General features: G+C 39.5%; 1 protein-coding gene across 1 annotated transcript in view; it reads right to left on the minus strand.

Moving 5' to 3' along the window:
* The window catches only part of plxna4 (plexin A4), a 205,986-nt gene that overhangs the window by 48,131 nt on the left and 138,862 nt on the right, over nt 1–18,993 (minus strand). Inside the window, exons 6-9 of the mRNA XM_081363538.1 lie at nt 10,377–10,500; nt 5,702–5,855; nt 2,953–3,052; nt 2,731–2,845 (exon numbers count right to left, since the gene is read on the minus strand). Coding sequence (XP_081219664.1) covers nt 2,731–2,845; nt 2,953–3,052; nt 5,702–5,855; nt 10,377–10,500 — 493 coding nt within the window. The remainder of the gene's footprint in view (nt 1–2,730; nt 2,846–2,952; nt 3,053–5,701; nt 5,856–10,376; nt 10,501–18,993) is intronic.

Raw genomic sequence — 18,993 nt, forward strand, 5'->3', positions numbered from 1 at the left:
TTGGGTGTGAACACAAAAAACGCGTTGAAAAACGGGACGGGACGATATTCGTCCCGGTGTGTAGGGCCCTTAAGGCAGCATCTTAACAGTCATGGAAACTCAAAAGACTGATTTGGATCGCTTTACATGGACGGCAAGTCATAAGTGTTATAAATAGTTATCCTCATGCCAAGTGCATGGAAGACTCCACTCACAATTGATTTCAATACACAAAGTGAAAAGGGTATTTTGTGTTAAATGGTCAAATTTCAATCATTGAAAACTCTTACATTTTACTTTATATTTACATTTATATTTGTTTACAAAACTAATTTCATGTATTTGAGCATGATTAAAAGGTTTATAGGTTCATGGGAATTGATCTAGTGTCAAACTTTTGACTGTTAATGTATCTATTATTCAAAATCACACCACAATTTCACATTACCCGTCGGTAAGGCATGCTGTAAGCAGGCACTTTGCAATTCCTAAAAGGAGGTAAAAAGCCAAGCTATAACAGAAGTTGTTTTCTAAAGTGCAGTGGACGTCTGGGTCAGGACGGCATGCATTTAGTCATGCAGCATTATGTCAGTAGCCAAGAATGAGACATGGGGGACTGACACAGACAGCGACTGAAGCTGACAGGATTTAGCACTACCCTTAGTACACATACTCTAGCCAGAGAGGAAATCAAGACTCGTATAGGACAGTTAGAAAACAAAAAAACCTCGACTGAACAAACAAAAGCATCATTATTCCATAATTACAGGGAAATATGTCAAGATTTATAGGATTACAGTTAATCCACTGACAGAGCTTACCTCAAAGCATCTGACACACTTTACCCAACAGTTACTATTAAAAACAAAAACAAAGGAATGCCTCATTTAATAATTTTTAGCTAATCAAAAAAAAAAAGAAGAACAAAAAAGTGTGTGGTTTTTTACAGTGGAAATTTATCAATATGCAGACGTCTGATTTTTTTGCAAAAACTAATTTTACCTGCCATATAGAAAATGCAATTACAAACACTGTAAAACATTATTGTTGGTTTAACTTTTGCCGTAAACTTTTAAATTCACTGAAATAAAAAAAAATTAAATGGTAATACAATGAAGGAGATTGGTTTAATCAACAGAAACTCAAAATATTATGCTATCTGAACCACTTAAATTATCTATTATTTTTTACAGTGAATGCTAAATACTTTTATCACATGCATCTCTCTGAATATATATACATATTTTGCCACATTCCCCTACTTTATATAACATGATAACACTAATACATCCTGGATATATTATGATGCATAACTGGAAAATCCAATTAAAATGAGAAACTAACTGAGAAGTGAAAATGACTTCAAATATTTGAATTTTGCCACCAAACATAATTCCTTTGCTGCTGTTGTTAAACATAAAAAGTGTCACACAAATTGAAATATAATGAAACAAAAAGCATACAGCTGAAGAAGACCCGTCAGATATTTAAATGTGAGAGACTGTGAATCGAAGACACAATGTTGTTAAATCTTGCCAGAGACGACACTCTGATGCTGTGGCACGTTTTATTTATGAATGTAGACTGTTCTCCTGTGCTCACAGGCACATATTGAAAGGCTCAGACTACAGGGGGGCTTCTCGCTTTCACCATCCATTGAAAGACAAGTCCGGATTATTCAGATCACTCTCAGCAATCCCTTAATTGGTATAAAACACAGAAATTAATCTGTGGAAGGTCAATGCAAAAGGTCATCTAATTTCTCCATGCAAAGTTGACTTGTCAGCGTCTGCTCGGAGGATTTGCACGGTAAACATCCCCAGTCATTAATTCAAAACCACCCGGAGTTTGGAAGCGGATCTTAGACCTCCGGTATGAGGGGTTAATGAAATCCAAATTAAACTCATTAACTGGACAAAACACCTGCCTTAAAACAAAAATCAAACAAAAACATCCAGTGGAAATGTCATTAACATGTGCTAATATTCAGTTCCTGCTTTGTAAGTCGCTCGACACACAATAGGGAATCCTAATATTAAACTGGTCAATATTGACAGCGTGTCCATTTGATAATTGGAACGCCAAACGCTGGCAGCCAGAGAAACGCTTTGTTGAGAGATGTTAATGAATGCTAAATGATGAGGATACACATTTGTGTGTCTAAAACACATAGCCTCAGGGGGCAGGTGTCCTCATAATTCATTACGCATTTCATAGCTATGCAAACAAGCACGATGTACATAATTGTATGTTCATGCTAGCTGCCGACTTCTCCTCAGTTGCATGACGCAAATGAAATAAACACATTGTGATCTGTGCCATGTAGACCCGTGGGGAGGGATTAAAGGGCGCATCAGTGAAACAAACTCGATGGCTCGACCCTCCTTGGCATCTCTCTGAGAGTGAGTTAGGAAAGTGCCGAGCCCCAACAGCAGCTTTTAATTTATCTGACGGGCCTGCGGTGGCCTAAAAGCATGAGAGTAGTGCCAATATTATTGATAATTTACATGGAAAAAGATGTTGGTGGGAATCCAGATATTAATATGAGAGATTTAATGAGAATTAAGTCAAATTCAAAGCCAGCAGATGTGTATGAAGTGGCTCAACGTGATGGGGTGAGGCTGGGTAAGTTCTCACAATCGGGACAGGACCTGAACTGCACCTCTCCGCCAATTAACTCATTTAGGTCCAATTTAGAATGATGATGGCCAATTACAAAACCCGGTGTCTGACCAATCACAACTAACTCACCTCTGGCTGTTTGACACGGCCCTCCTGGAAAGAGCAGCTGCTCGGGTCATGGGTGCATGTGTGGCGGTATTTGCACCAGTGGCACTGGTATGGGCTTCCAACACAGGACAAACACCTGAGACAAGGAGAGGGTGCAGATTTAGATTAGTTTAAGTATTCTTGAAAATAGATGAGATGTTACACTACTGCACAACATCAGTTGTAAATACAAAAGATACTCACGACTTGTGAACACTGCAGTTGTAGAAGACAAAGCTAGTGTTGGCAAAAGCTAGTCCCGTCTCTTTTGATTTGAGGTAGAGCTGGACAATCTGATGGTCACCTAAGAGGCAGGAGGAAAACATTAAAAGTGTTGACATAGTTGCTACATCAGTTGATATAAGGCGAGTGAGCTGCCTACAGAGAAAGCAGATTGTTCCAAAAGGTGAGTGACAATGCACTACAATGTTAAGACACTAAAAAGTATAGATTTAAAAAACAAGTGTTATTCAAATTAATTAAATTAATTTCAAATTCATATTGGGATTAATTTACCCAATATTTGAGTAAAGTCTGTATACAGTATATACAATGATAATTCACTAATTTTATGATGAATGGTAGTGCAACACGCAATATAAATAAAATCATCATGACATTGCAGCAGCCATTAGAAGATCCGGTTCCCATAGAAACAGTCAGTGTCCTGAGACGTGCACACTTGGGACTCCACATGCGCATTGGCTGGACCAACCTGAAATAACGCTATTTGAGCATAACAAACAACATTATAGGTAGGTTCAGATCAGCAGTTTTTGAGATTTAGGCATTTCCCCATTCAAGTAGATAGGAGTTTGTTTTGCATGCTCTGGAAACCTGCCCAGAAGCATTGCAAATATAACTGACTTTCCTCAAGGGACTTTGTGTCTATTGTGTATTTTACTGCTTAGATTATCACGCTGTTAGCATAGCAACATGCTAATTCAAAACACTACGTTTAATGTAAACTAGAAATTACTGTATCTCATTCATACACCAACGACACCAAGCTGTCTTAATTAGGTTATATAGTAAGTAGTTTGTATAGTGTGTGGATAATAGAGTATGTTTAGGAATAAGGTGACTGCTCCTCTCTGCCAAAAATGATCTAAAACCCTTCCCATGAAAAAATCCCTGAAGAAGAGGAGAAGAGAGACAGAGTGAGAGAAAGAAACCTGTACAAGTTAATGGAAATGTGGCACAAAAGTGTCCATCTTCAGAGTGTTTTTATCTGAGCTAATGAAGAAGCTCATGTTTAATTCAACATGCCGGACACGACATCTCCCCTCTCAAAGGAAGATCATACTTTTTCCCCCATTCTCCATCTATTTCAGTCTCTCCTTTTCTCACATATTTCTCTTCAACCTCTTTCCTGTTCTCCTAATGCACTCCCCTTCCCTGTCGTGCGGTGTTTCTTCAACAAAGAGCGAATCATTCATCAATCACTGTAAAGTGTACCTGACAATGAATTTGTCCTAATTAGCTCACCTAAATGTTACCTTGATGGCTGGTATCTCCGGAGTGTGTGTGTGTGTGTATGTGTGCGGGTGTCTGTGTGCAGGCCCCCTGCCACCCGCTGCAGAGTATGTCCGCCTTTAATGAGTCACTCAGGACATACATGGTAACCATGACACTAAGAAATGAAAGGAAAGTGAGGAATATGGGAGAGAGCACGAATAAGTGACCTATAACTGCAGGAGAATGTGTGTGTGCATACAACACCCATAAAAACGCATCGTGATTCACAACTTATGTTATGACACATCCCAGTATTAGGGGTTAAATACTGTTTGTGCATGACAGTGATGGTACATGTATCCAGTAGTGTGTGAATGTGTATAAGTGTGCACCCTCAGGTGTGTAATAGTGTACTTATGCAGTGGTGAGAGAGTGTGTTTTTGCACTGCGGCATTTCAGAGCTCTGGGCCCTTGCAGATTGGGCCGACCTGTAATTTCATGGTGGCCTGACTGGCATGCATCATTATTCACACACCTCACACCCCTGCGCACGGCTCTTTCAACCTCACATCCAGGCCGCTTTGCCACTTACTAGGATAATTTGCGGGTGTTTCTATCCGAGATGCTCTGTAAGAACACTGTTGCTTCCATTCAGCCTTGTATTATGTTGTGTTTTACTCACCCCCCCCCCTTTTTTTCTACCTGTGTCCTGGAAACACACGCGGAGGAGTATTCCCTTGTTTCTGCAGAAGCGCGCGTCTTCATTATCCTAACGCTGAGACGTTTTCATATTATGAAAAATTACCAGCCTCCAGACAGCTGCCCAGATGTGCGCTCGTTTCAATTATGTCGGGGTAACCAAGCACATCTTAGAGAAAAGAGAGGCGAAAGAACGGCATCTACGAGAGTGCGAAAGAGGATGGCAAAATGTTCTCTCTTGAAAAATCTTTTCTCTCTCTTATCTGCTGGAGTGAATGCTGTCAAATCCATTTCAGCCGAGCAGATGGAGTGAAGAGTGTCATCAGTTCAGGAGATCCAATCCAATCACTTTACTTGAAAAATCTCTCAAACCTCTATGCCAATGGAGCCTCAAAATGAAAGACTGAAATGGAGAGAGACAGACGAGAGAGCAGGAGACAGAATGCCAAAACTGCCTCCCACTTGACGACCTTTATTCACTCAATTACAAAACGCGTCCTGCGGCAAAAGTCAACAGCTGCAGGCAAGATAATGAGCATGTAAACTTCCATCTCTGCTCAGGTGTTTATGCCTATCACTCTCTCTCTCTTTCTTAGACAGTCTTTCTCTCTGATATAAATCCAGCATCTCTGGAGTCTGGGGCAGATTTCTCGATCCAGCGTCTCCAATTATAAAAATGTCACAGTCTCACTTTTAGTCTCAGTCTATTAACACTGCCACAACAAACGTCAACATTCAGGCCTTTTGCCCAATTTCCTCTTAAATTTGACTGGTTAGTGACGGCATATATTCACACCTTGGTCTACGACAATGCGAGGAACTTCCTTCTCCGCAGGAGAGCTGCAGGTAATGCGGTTCCCTTCGACCAGACCGTCCATCTCCGCCAGGTCCTCAAAGGTGCAGTTGACCCCCGCAGAAAGTTCTGGTACATTATGTGCCTCCAGCACGAGCTGTCAAGGAAAAAGAAAAGACAAGATGAAGTTATACAGGGGAGAAAATAAAAGGCAATAATGGACAAGACAAACTTTGGTATGTATCGCGAACTGACACACCATCTTTGTGCAGATAATAAACTCATTTTTGCTGCCGCTGCTCCTAAAATTGCTGTAACGTGGATATTTTCTCACGTCTGTGATTTGAAAGGCTCTTGAGAGAGAAGGAAGTCTGCAGACACCACACATGGGAAATCTCAATCCAGCCGCAGACATCAAGACATCCCAGAAAACACACGTAGCCATTCCATAAATATCCCAGCTGCCACGTGGCCACAGCGAAATCAGGCCATTGAACCAGCGGCCACATATCTCTTAAATTTCCTTGAGGAAAATGTCCAGAGACATCAAGAGACTTCAGTCAACCATCAGTCAGCCTGTACTGACTCTAATGTGTTTCACTGAACTCAAGTGGGTGGGAAATTGAAAGAGAGAAGGAGAGAGTGAGGAAGAGAGAGGGCTAAGGGTGAGAGTTTTCGTTCTCTTTTTTCTTTATGCTCTGTCTCTGTCCTCTCCATCTCTGTTACCCACAAAGCCCTCTGGCTCCCGGCCTTCGAATGAATTTCAAGCCCTGCTCTGAAGCACATGTTGCCCGACGCGAGTCAGATGAAGTGAGAAACGAGTGAACGATGGGAAATGAGAAAGAGCAACTGTCATGAGACAAATAAATGCCCCCTTTACACCTGCCATTACATCATTGTTTCTACAATTTGATAAATGTGCAAGGAGTGAAAGAATATCCAGATACCATCCGGATATGTTATAATGTCAAAGAATGCACCAAATAAAGAGATTGCAGGGAGAGAAAATAATGAAGTTGTATATAGTTAGAAAGACACAGCCAATATGCTGCCGCTCTCTCTGTCAGTTTGATTCTGTTGGGGGTCAGTTTGGGAAAGCGTGTAGTAATGCTCTGTGAGGGCATCATGGGAGGTGAAGTGGATAAAATCGGAATATCCACACTAATAGGAAGCTGCAGCCTTGCATAGAGTGGCCCTGCACCCAGCATTACATTGGTGATATGGCCTGAAACACCCTTTACTCAACCGAACGGCTGACCGGGGCTGTTTTTAGATTGCTGTTTAATGAAAAGGCAGGGACATGTTGCAGACACTTTTCCCATCTCTCCCCCTCTCTCGCTGTTTTCCGCTTTCCCATTAAAGTTCAGGATGCACCGGTGGATGGCGATGCCACTCTGGGATTTAATTTATTTTTCCTTTTAGAGAGAGAGATGCAGAGAGAATTTCTTCAATTACATTTCAAGCAGCGGCGAACAAACTCTCGCCGGCCATGATAAATATGAAAATCATCCCTCTCGGCGAGGGACCCTACAAATAAACAAAAAAAGACCTCTTGCAGCAGAGGGTCCAAATGAGGAATACGGTGTCTTTGATTACCTCCTACCTCAACAGAAGAATGCATCAAGACGGCAGACTCTCACGAACGTCAGATGCTGATGCGGGTTTCTAATAATGCTTCAGGATTTGCTAGTGGAGGGAAACAGAGCTGTCGATGTACCCCAGAGACCCCGAGAGCTACCTATTGTACCCCGTGTTGTACTTTAAAATCCCATGGATAAAATCAATCTACATTTAAATTAATTCCGAGAGCACCTATAGCACATCCAGCCATGACTGATGTTTTCTTTAAACAACTAGTTTAGAAGTGTAATCCTCCTTCAGGATAATGTTAAAGCTGTGCTATGCTCTGCTTATCGAAGCCTTTGTATTATCTAAAAGAAACTTCTTTGATAAATGCACTCAGTAATATGAACAAGAGCAGTTCAAATAAATAAATAAATTCCTTGTAAGATGAGCTTTACTGTGGTCCTGCTGCTTTACTTCTGAGTGAAGGTCCAGGAAAAGCTTATGGATGCAATGTGAAATAACATGAAATAATCGAAAAAGAAAAATGTTTTCTTTTTGATGAGAAACTTATTTCAATCCCTAAATTCTCCCTGCAGATTGAACAAAGAAGCTTTGTGCTTATCTCCTCAAACAAATATTCAATAATGAAAAAGGTCAAGAAACAGCATGAATGCCTATAGTGTATTTCTGTGTACAGTTTGCAATTTATTGCATTGTAGATGTGTTGTTTTCCTCTCAGTAATTCCAGTTTGAAGGAAAAGGTCAATTTGACGCTGTCTGTGTAAATTCCTAACAAGTCTTTTCATAACACACATAAATATATTCATATATATGTAAAAAAAATACTGTAGTAACTGTATAAGATTTAAAAAAGTCTCTCTCTCTCTCTCTCTCTCTCTCTCTCTCTCTCTCTCTCTCTCTCTCTCTCTCTCTCTCTCTCTCTCTCTCTCTCTCTCTCTCTCTCTCTATATATATATATATATATATATATATATATTTATCTTGCCAAAAAACATCACTTAGTATGATTCATAAGCTGTTTTCCTCATGGGGATCAAAAATGGACAAGAACAAGGATATTGCCATCTTTGGGGAATTTTTTTTTCCTCCTAACATATACGACACACACACACACACACACACACACACACACACACACACACACACACACACACACACACACACACACACACACACACACACACACACTAAAACCACTTGGACTAATTCAGCTGGTCTAAGATTGTGAAAATTGAGAGGATTGGGCTCATTATTTGAAGATTAAAGCCTTAGCACTCCCAGAACACACCTGGACAGTTTATACAAGGACTGAAATGGGAATCTGGCGATATGATCACATCAACTCCTCATCGACTGAACAGCTACTACTGAATATCCTGACATCTGCTTTTGACCAGTTGCCTAGATACAGTCAACATGAATGCTCTAATTGAAAGAAATACAGGGCTTATATATGGAAAAACACTGCTGTGTAAATGATTTAGTTTATCTAAACATACCCAAGGTACTGATTAAGCATCATTTTGTAGCAGACATGTACCTAACGTGCACGCTGGGCAGTTTATTAGCTCTTATACAGCCTAGTAGTTGAGGTTTTGAATTTGGCCCAGAATACAGATCCTGAATCAGCTGAAAGGCAGGCTTCTCTAGTGGAGACGTTAATCTGATATAAAGGCTCAGAGGAGGTGCTGGATTACATGAGGATAAGGTCTGAAACCATGGCCTGCTTTGATGGATTTTACACACACACACACACACACACACACACACACACACACACACACACACACACACACACACACACACACACACACACACACACACACACAGAACGAGTAGAGTCAGCAATTAGCTACTGTAGGTTCAAGTAAATAAACAACAATAAAAAAATGAACTGTCCTGACTAAGGATAGGGGCATGTACGGTAGTGACTGACATGAGGAACGGCACAAGGTAACGAGTCAGTACGACACCTTAACTGTTTACATGTACAGCAATATTCTGATATTAATCCGAATTTGCTCACATTCGGGTCATGTAAACACATCAACCTAATTGCATTACTAAATTAAGCCAATTTTAAATGTATTTATATGAACTTTGTGTTATGTACCTTATTTACAAAACCTTAACTGAAGATACATTCAGATATGCGCATGTCCAAACACAAGCAATTCTGGGTGATATTTGGCATAGTTGTAAAAAGCTGAGCTTCAAAGAAACATTTATGGAGTGAGGAAGAAACTCAGTTCTGGCAAACAATAAAAGAAGAGTCTCATGTCCTACATTTAGCAATTAATCAAGTTCTTGCATGTTATTGTTAAGGACATAGTTTATTAAATTACTGCCTAAAATTTAATTAGAAATGGCCAAATTGTTATTCATGTAATTCACTGAATTGAATGTGAAGTGGCAATAAATGTTTTATGTTTTGACATACAAATAAAAGTGAAGGTATGCATAAACTATCTCAATAGTTTAAATTGATTACTTAACTACAGTACATTATTTCTATTTCTGTATTCACTTAAATCCCCTTTAATCTTCAATTATTTAATTCCTTTAAATAAAAAAGACCAATAACACCCGCTCCCCCACACAATTTTTTTCTTGCTGTGGAGCATATAAACATCTTTTCAGAATAACAGTTTGACCAAAATATGTATTTTAATGAGAAAATGATATAACCGGTCAATGCTAGATCTCATAAGGTACGGGTACACCACCCATAAACACACAACTAATAAGCTTTGTGTCATGTGTCCTAAGAGCCTAGACCTAAATGTCTCTGAAATAACATGACACGTGTGATACGGTCAAACTGTAGCCTATGACGTTTCTTCATAAACCCATCAGTGCAACAAGCAGATCCATAAAGACAGAACTTGCAAGATCACATTAATGATGGAGCCGGAAAAGCAATGGGCTCCATAACTGAATTAGTGAAGGCTAATGTCAATATGTCCAGCGTTTGGCTTTATCCTCAGAAACACTTAAATGAGGTTTAGTATTTCCTCAGTATACCTTAAGGATATTTCATTGTGGGATTACACAGAAGGAACAAAGGAGAGAATTGATCATTAGCGCTCACCATGACACTGTATTGGGACACGGAGATGTTGTTGGGATGAACGCTGAGTCTCACACACTGCTTTATATCAGAGGCGAAACGGCGAGGCTCGGATGACCGCTCACACTTCTCCTTCCTGGTGCACCTAAAAAAAAAGATGAAAAGAAATACGTGAGCACCTAAGGAGGGGAGAAAGACAGCAAGTGAAAGGAAGACAAAGCATTTGATAGAATGGGGTGGAAATAAAAACAGCTGCACAAATGCATCCAGCCATCTCCCATCTGTGACCAGCACAGCATGAAGGAAATGGAACACAAGCTTGATTACTAGTCCAAATCCATGCATTATATTTCTGTTTCATATTTCAGTAGAGAGGGAGGTGGGACAGAGATAGAAAAAGACCAGTGGTTGTGGTGACTCTATCCTGTTTCTGCTCTCTCGACAGTCCTAAAACAACAGCGACTCTATTTGTGGAAGCAGAGCAGGCCCAAAGGGCCGAGGGACAAGCCAGCTTTGTGTTCTACCCTTAATGAAGCGTATTCATCGCTCCCGGGTTCTGCAGGTGGGGAGGATCAGAGCTCAGAGACCCCTCCTCACCCTTTAGATCCAAACACCATCCACTCTGATCTGTTCACAAAACTGGGTCACAGAGCCGATGAGGAGACCACCCTAACACTGTGACATCTAATCCAGACACATCAGATTACAGGCCCAAGGTTAAGCACGTTTAAGACGTTTTAGTTGTGACTGCTTGACTTGCAGGGTTACGTACATGTGTTAAAGAATGACAATTCACCACTTAAAAATGATTTATTAACCACATATAAAAACGCACTACTGAGCCATACATTTGAATTTTTCTAGGATTTAACATGACAACACTACTAACAATTATTTACTGTATAAAAGTAAACAAATGTCTGAATTATTAGGCAATAAACTGTTTTTTTTTGTTTGTTTTTTCTTTGAATGGGTAACACCTTACAAGAAGGTTTCATTAGTTAACATTAACTGCTTTAGCTAACATGAACTAGAATGAACAATACTTCTACAGCATTTGTAAAATCTTAGTTAATTTCAACATTTACTAATACATTTTTAAAATCAAAAGTTAACATTATTTAATGCACGGTGAACTGTGAACTAACAAGAACAAAAAATGAACAACTGTATTTGTATTAACTACCATTAACAAAGATTAATAAATACTGTAACGATGCATTGCTCATTTTTAGTTCATGTTAGTTAACACATTCTCTGGCTGTGATAATACATACTTGTAATCATACATAAGTATAACCACATAATGAAAACATGCTATTGAGTTTTACATTTGAACATTTCAAAGTTTTACCTGCTTGTATTGTACAAGAATGTGTAAAACAGCCTGCTCTGTCTGGGTTTTTAGCCTGTCATTCCCCTGACTAATCCAGATTGGCTTTATTCAAATCTGTGAAGCAATTAACTACGAATCAGCACAAAGTCCTTATAAGAGGGAAAGAAGTTTATAACGGATGACAGTTGTGACAGGGTTTTCCACTGCAGAAAAGGAGGGAGGAGAGAGAGGTAGGACAGTGGATGAATTGAAAAGTTAAGAAGCCTAACATGGAGAACTCGGAGAACAGAATGGGAATAATCTGCTGGTGAAAGAAAGAGGAAACGAAAGAGATTTAAATGGCAACAATCATCCTCTTTCTCTGTGCCTCGGTGCTAAGCAGGTCTAAGATGCATTTAATCAGAATGGCCTCCTTTGTAGCTCCAATCACACAGCCGGAATCCCTTTCTGCCACTGATTTAATAAGCATGCTGTGTACAACGTGTTCAAACACACACACACACACACGTACGCTAGGTGGATCTACGGGTGGTGTGTAGCATTCTCAGAGTACTGTGGGAGAGACAAACTGCTCATGTGCGTCTTTGGATGATTTGGGGAGGCTGTGCATCCTGCAGTTATACGCACCGGTCAAAGGCTTTTGATAAAACATCACGTACAGTGACACCTAACAAGTCTCTCAAGCCTCTCTTGGTCCGCAACCATTACACAAGACTTCAGGAAAGTACGTAGGCAGTGAAGCCTGTTTAAACGCAGGCATAATCTTTCTCGCCAATAGGGGGCGTATGAGGGTTGCCTGTACATAATTTCGAGATTACAGGGACTTTAACATGTTGTGGCTGAAACAAGTCAGCACTGCTTGTAAAAACGGGAATATTTCTTATTTAAAAGGGTTATAAACGAGATGCCTGCTATGGCCTGAAAGCACTGTAAAAACATTTATGAGCCTTCATTTATGAGCTTATGTGATACAGGCCTGGAGACAAGTGAGAGTGGTATGGCTAGCAGTGTGTTTGTGCATTTCATTTCTTTAATAAATGAAAAAAAATCACTGGCTAAACATTGAAACTACTTACTTTCAATTTCCCATTTCCTTTATAGTGATCAAAGTGTTACTTTGAAAAAAAAGAATAATAATAATAATAATAATATATATATATATATATATATATATATATATATATATATATATATATATATATATATATATATATATATATATATATATATATATATATATATACGATTTATATATATATATATATATATATATATATATATATATATATATATATATAAATTCATAATATATTATTAATATAGTGTATTATATAATTTACTTTTATAATATAAAAGTATATTAGGCCTATATAATACAATAGGTTATGTTTTATTGCATCTAATAAATTGGTGATCTCCTTGATAAGTGATCCTGTGCACATCTGTCAACACACGGCGGGTTTGTTTTAATACCTTATCATTAGTAAAGTAAACTGCTCGATTAGAAGACTAAGGAGTAATTTGTTTCCCTCGTTATGTAAATGCTGCCCAAACATGGCGAAATGTGGTACTTTGATGAATAATGAACAGGAAATGAAATCGCATCAAAGCGATCAGACAGACGGGAGCGCAGAAGTGGGCACGCAAACCACTAAAGACGGCCTCCTGGCATCTCGCCTGCCCTCTCTCTTCCTATTCCCCTTGTGACCCTCCGTTCACTCTGCTCTCTGACACACTGCCCTAAATACCATTACATCACTCATGCCAGCAGAAGAGGAAATAAACAAACAAAAATACGCACATCAATAAATGAATAAAAACATGCCATTAGTGCATTAAATTGCTATCTTTGCATTTTGATCGAGGGGAAAGACTTGTAGCGAGCTTGCAACGTCATCCCTCACATCAAACCCACAGACAGATAGAGAGAAAGACTACTACAGATGTCTTTAGAAGAAAGCAGCTAACAGAGTCAGCCAGAAGCAGCTAAATTAATAAGCTCTGCTAAAATAATAAATCCCTCAAGGAGTTTTATTCAACAGAGTTTTACTTGCTCTGCAACTAAAACTGTTAATTTACAGTAAGAATGAGTTTAGGCCCACATTGGAAAACCTTGTTTTGCCAAGACTAATTTGTAATAAACATGAGGAAGTACATTTCTCATGTGACTGACTTTGGAGTTAAAGTGTGTGTACTCCAAAGTTCTGGCCAGCTGTGTGAAGCAAAGAGAACTCCAATAAGGGAAAATACTGGAGAGTTTACTTGTATAGGGATCTCCCAGTCACGTGACCCCTAGTCGCGTGTCAGCCATTTTGACGGAATACTATTGCACAACCTATTCAATATTCTATAGTAATTCTATAAAAAAAAAAATCCGGTTAGAGCGTTTAGTGCACAATACATACATGAAAATGCAGATTATCACGTTTTATGGCTGCGAATTGATTAAAATAATGAATAATGGTCACTGTATTAATTTTCTTGAGCCTGCTGAAATGTTCCTATAAATATATTTTCTTTCCAACTGTGCAATCTGAATAATAAATAGGCTAAATATATTTATCCACTAAGCTGTAGCAGTCCTATGCTCGTCTTCCCATTAACAGTTTTTTTTTTTTTTCTTTCTGACATTTCATACCTGTTGGGTTTACAGTGAGGAAAATAAGAATTTGAACACCCTGCTATTTTGCAAGTTCTCCCACTTGGAAATCATGGAGGGGTCTGAAATTGTCATCGTAGGTGCATGTCCACTGTGAGAGACATAATCTAAAAAAAAAAATCCAGAAATCACAATATATGATTTTTTTTACTATTTATTTGTATGATACAGCTGCAAATAAGTATTTGAACACCTGTCTATCAGCTAGAATTCTGACCCTCAAAGACCTGTTAGTCTGCCTTTAAAATGTCCACCTCCACTCCATTTATTATCCTAAATTAGATGCACCTGTTTAAGGTCGTTAGCTGCATAAAGACACCTGTCCACCCCATACAATCAGTAAGAATCCAACTACTAACATGGCCAAGACCAAAGAGCTGTCCAAAGACACTAGAGACAAAATTGTACACCTCCACAAGGCTGGAAAGGGCTACGGGGAAATTGCCAAGCAGCTTGGTGAAAAAAGGTCCACTGTTGGAGCAATCATTAGAAAATGGAAGAAGCTAAACATGACTGTCAGTCTCCCTCGGACTGGGGCTCCATGCAAGATCTCACCTCGTGGGGTCTCAATGATCCTAAGAAAGGTGAGAAATCAGCCCAGAACTACACGGGAGGAGCTGGTCAATGACCTGAAAAGAGCTGGGACCACCGTTTCCAAGGTTACTCTTGGTAGTACACTAAGAAGTCATGGTTTGAAATCATGCATGGCACGGAAGGTTCCCCTGCTTAAACCAGCACGTCAAGGCCGTCTTAAGTTTGCCAATGACCATTTGGATGATCCAGAGGAGTCATGGGAGAAAGTCATGTGGTCAGATGAGACCAAAATAGAACTTTTTGGTCATAATTCCACTAAACGTGTTTGGAGGAAGAAGAATGATGAGTACCATCCCAAGAACACCATCCCTACTGTGAAGCATGGGGGTGGTAGCATCATGCTTTGGGGGTGTTTTTCTGCACATGGGACAGGGCGACTGCACTGTATTAAGGAGAGGATGACCGGGGCCATGTATTGTGAGATTTTGGGGAACAACCTCCTTCCCTCAGTTAGAGCATTGAAGATGGGTCGAGGCTGGGTCTTCCAACATGACAATGACCCGAAGCCCACAGCCAGGATAACCAAGGAGTGGCTCTGTAAGAAGCATATCAAGGTTCTGGCGTGGCCTAGCCAGTCTCCAGACCTAAACCCAATAGAGAATCTTTGGAGGGAGCTCAAACTCCGTGTTTCTCAGCGACAGCCCATAAACCTGACTGATCTAGAGAAGATCTGTGTGGAGGAGTGGGCCAAAATCCCTCCTGCAGTGTGTGCAAACCTGGTGAAAAACTACAGGAAACGTTTGACCTCTGTAATTGCAAACAAAGGCTACTGTACCAAATATTAACATTGATTTTCTCAGGTGTTTAAATACTTATTTGCAGCTGTATCATACAAATAAATAGTTAAAAAATCTTACATTGTGATTTCTGGATTTTTTTTTCAGAATATGTCTCTCACAGTGGACATGCACCTACGATGACAATTTCAGACCCCTCCATGATTTCTAAGTGGGAGAACTTGCAAAATAGCAGGGTGTTCAAATACTTATTTTCCTCACTGTACATTTTTTAATTAAATTGATTATAAAAAAGATTGCTTGTGTGTGCTGGTGTTTATTCCAGTCTTTTAAAATAGTTGAATGAATGAATGCTCGCGAGGTGCCTGTAAAGATGTTAAATAGGTTAACGTTAGGCTATTTAATCAATAATGTACACAGGGTAGAGGAGAACGACAGTCAACTACTTTGAATATTATAGGATTTTGGGCATAAACATGTAAATAATGAAAAGATTGACATTGAAAAATGACACAGAATGATTAAAATATTTAATCCAAATAAATAAATGTTTGTGGTTCACACTGATGTTATTCATTTGTTCTCACACACTTCAGCGTCACGGTCACTGGTTTAGACGAACACTGACCACTATTAGCGCAGCGGCCGTCAGCTAACTCTTCACATCATGTCATCGCACTTATTAGCATCACAAAAAGAAATTGCATAGAACACTGTATCCCATGATGCAATGTGCTCGATTTGACCTTCCATTTTAAATTGTGAATGTATACATCGCGTCCAACACCTCATATTTAGTTTATTACTGAACATTGCAGTGCATTCTGGGAATGCTACCCTTGAATTTTCACCCAAAATTACTGTAGATATCTTAGGAATAATCATTATAAATAACAGTATAAACATCATAATCATGATCCTACCTAGTTAGTTGCCAATTCTGCTCCAAATGTCTCATTGAATTTCCATTATGCATAAAATCAAATTCACAGTACTTTATTGCAACTGAGTTCAGTTGAAAGAAGACAGATGTTTGAACTCTAGCCAGGACATGCTCTACATACCATAGTACAGTAACATATTAACATTATTTATGGAGGAATTCAATGCATATTTGAATATGATCTTAAATACACATTCATCATAACGGTTGGTTATCAAGCCTCCCATTGGGACGGTTTCCCAATGGTTAAGAGCAACCAAACGGATGAGGAATGAGAAACGTAAATTGAAACCCCATCCAAGTTGCACATATAAAGTACAGTAGAAAATGAGATACTTTTAAAATGCAGTGTGATACCCAGAAAGAAAGGGAGCAAGGGAGAGCATTGACAAAAGAAGGAGCAGCCACACTGACAAATGGCAGGTTTAAATTTAGAGTCAGCGCTGTGAGCCAGACCCTCAGAGCCCCCTGTGAGAGAAGAGCAAGTCGGTCACCATCGTTATGGAGAGAGCAAAGAAGAGGGATGGAAGGAAAGAGGGAGGCATGAAGCAGAGAGAAGGAAGGAGGGGAGAAGACAGAGGAAGAGACTCGTGCAGAGTCATTACGCAGCCCAGTGGCTCTGACCCGATTATTCCCAGCAGAGACCTTGGGGCCACTGCCCCCCACTGGGCCACAAACCTCAGCTGAGTGGAAAATTAGTGTGGAGCACCCCGGGAACGACCCAAACACACGAGGCATACTGAGACACACAAACACACGCTTGCACAAAAACATCCAGGCTGCAGCAGTCACTTTGCACCATTTCTAAAAAAATATAATTCAACATCATACCGGGATGGGTGGTATGTATCGCAATACAATTATTATTTTTTTTTTTTACTGTATATTAAAACTGATCATTTTAATGATCATTTTGGTAACACAGTGAATTCAATATTTTACAAATTAAAGGTACTTTACCTCATGATTTTTTTTTTATGTGGAACTTGATGGATGCAAACCAAAAGATTCATGCAGTGCAAAAATGATTACATAATTCACATTATGTAATAACTCAGTTTAAAACAAAAGACTCAAAACAGACGTAAGAGCCAATTCAACAAGCCATATGTATGTTGTAAGATTTATATGATATGATTTGATTTGATATTATTGATGGTTATACAAATTATAATACTACACAAGTCATTATTTCTGATATGTGTGGTCATCCAATGTGTGGTCAAAAAATATAACCGAAGTTAATGGGAACTGAAAATGTTGTAAATAAATGATAACTGAAAATGTTAATTTTTGGGTGGACTATTCTGTGTTTGGAAGTATAGGGAAGGATTGAAGTAGATAAAGTACTTTTGCCTAATCTTACTGACCACAACACCAAATCTGCCTAAAACTAGCATGACCTCAGAATCTGAGTTTCATTTCAAAACACTTTCATTTGACAAGAACCCATCCGACTCCAGACTACGGTGCAGCTGGAGAGACACATTACCTATCAAAGTCACACACACCCACACAAATACCCACAATTCAACTCAATGCCATAAAAGCATCAAGTTGTCCGTGACGCAGCAGCGCTCGCCTCAAAACTCGCATGCAATTTCGGGAGCTGTCAAAAACACCTCAGACCGCCTCCTTCATCTCATCTCCCTGCTGTCCCTGTTCCTCCTGGGCCAGGGGACCCATCTTACCCTGCTAATATTAAACAGATTATCTGTCTCCTCCAACACCACATCCCCTACAGATCTGATCAAACATTGCACATATTAACACCCGGCTGTCATGATATAGCTCAGAGGAACGTTTACAACTCTTTTTTTTATCTTTAAACGTTTAGATCGAGCAGACAGATATTTTTCCTTTTAGCTACAGGGGTCAACTGAGTTTTCAGCAGAAAGAAATACACATGCGAGAACACGGAAGACCTCAAAGAATGGACGAAAAGACAAAGGCAGAGTGGATGTGAGGACAATTAGACTCTTTGTCTTCAAAGTTATACAAAGCATTTTAAAGAGGTCACACTCAATAAGACTCCACCTAAGAAAGGAGAGTAACTTGAGAGTGTGTGTGCTATAGATAGAGCATCTGTCCTCTATCACAAAGGGCAAACAAGCGGTTTTTCAGCCACCTGAGAGAATGACCCAACAGGTCCCCGTGTGCCCAGAGGAAAAATCAATGTGCCACTCTAATTAGAGAGAACAATCTCATCTGGTCGAACATTTATGATTTTTTTTTGCTTCTGTGCCAATGCAAGGTGAATGGCAGTTTCAAAAAGAGTTTGTGAACTGGCACATTTCTGGAACTATTTGAAAAAGAGTCTGTGTAACCGTGAAACACGCATGACATATGAAACCTGTGTAAAATTAGGC

This window comes from Scardinius erythrophthalmus, assembly GCF_964197995.2.
Source record: "Scardinius erythrophthalmus genome assembly, chromosome: 4".
Classification (NCBI taxonomy): Eukaryota; Metazoa; Chordata; class Actinopteri; order Cypriniformes; family Leuciscidae; genus Scardinius; species Scardinius erythrophthalmus.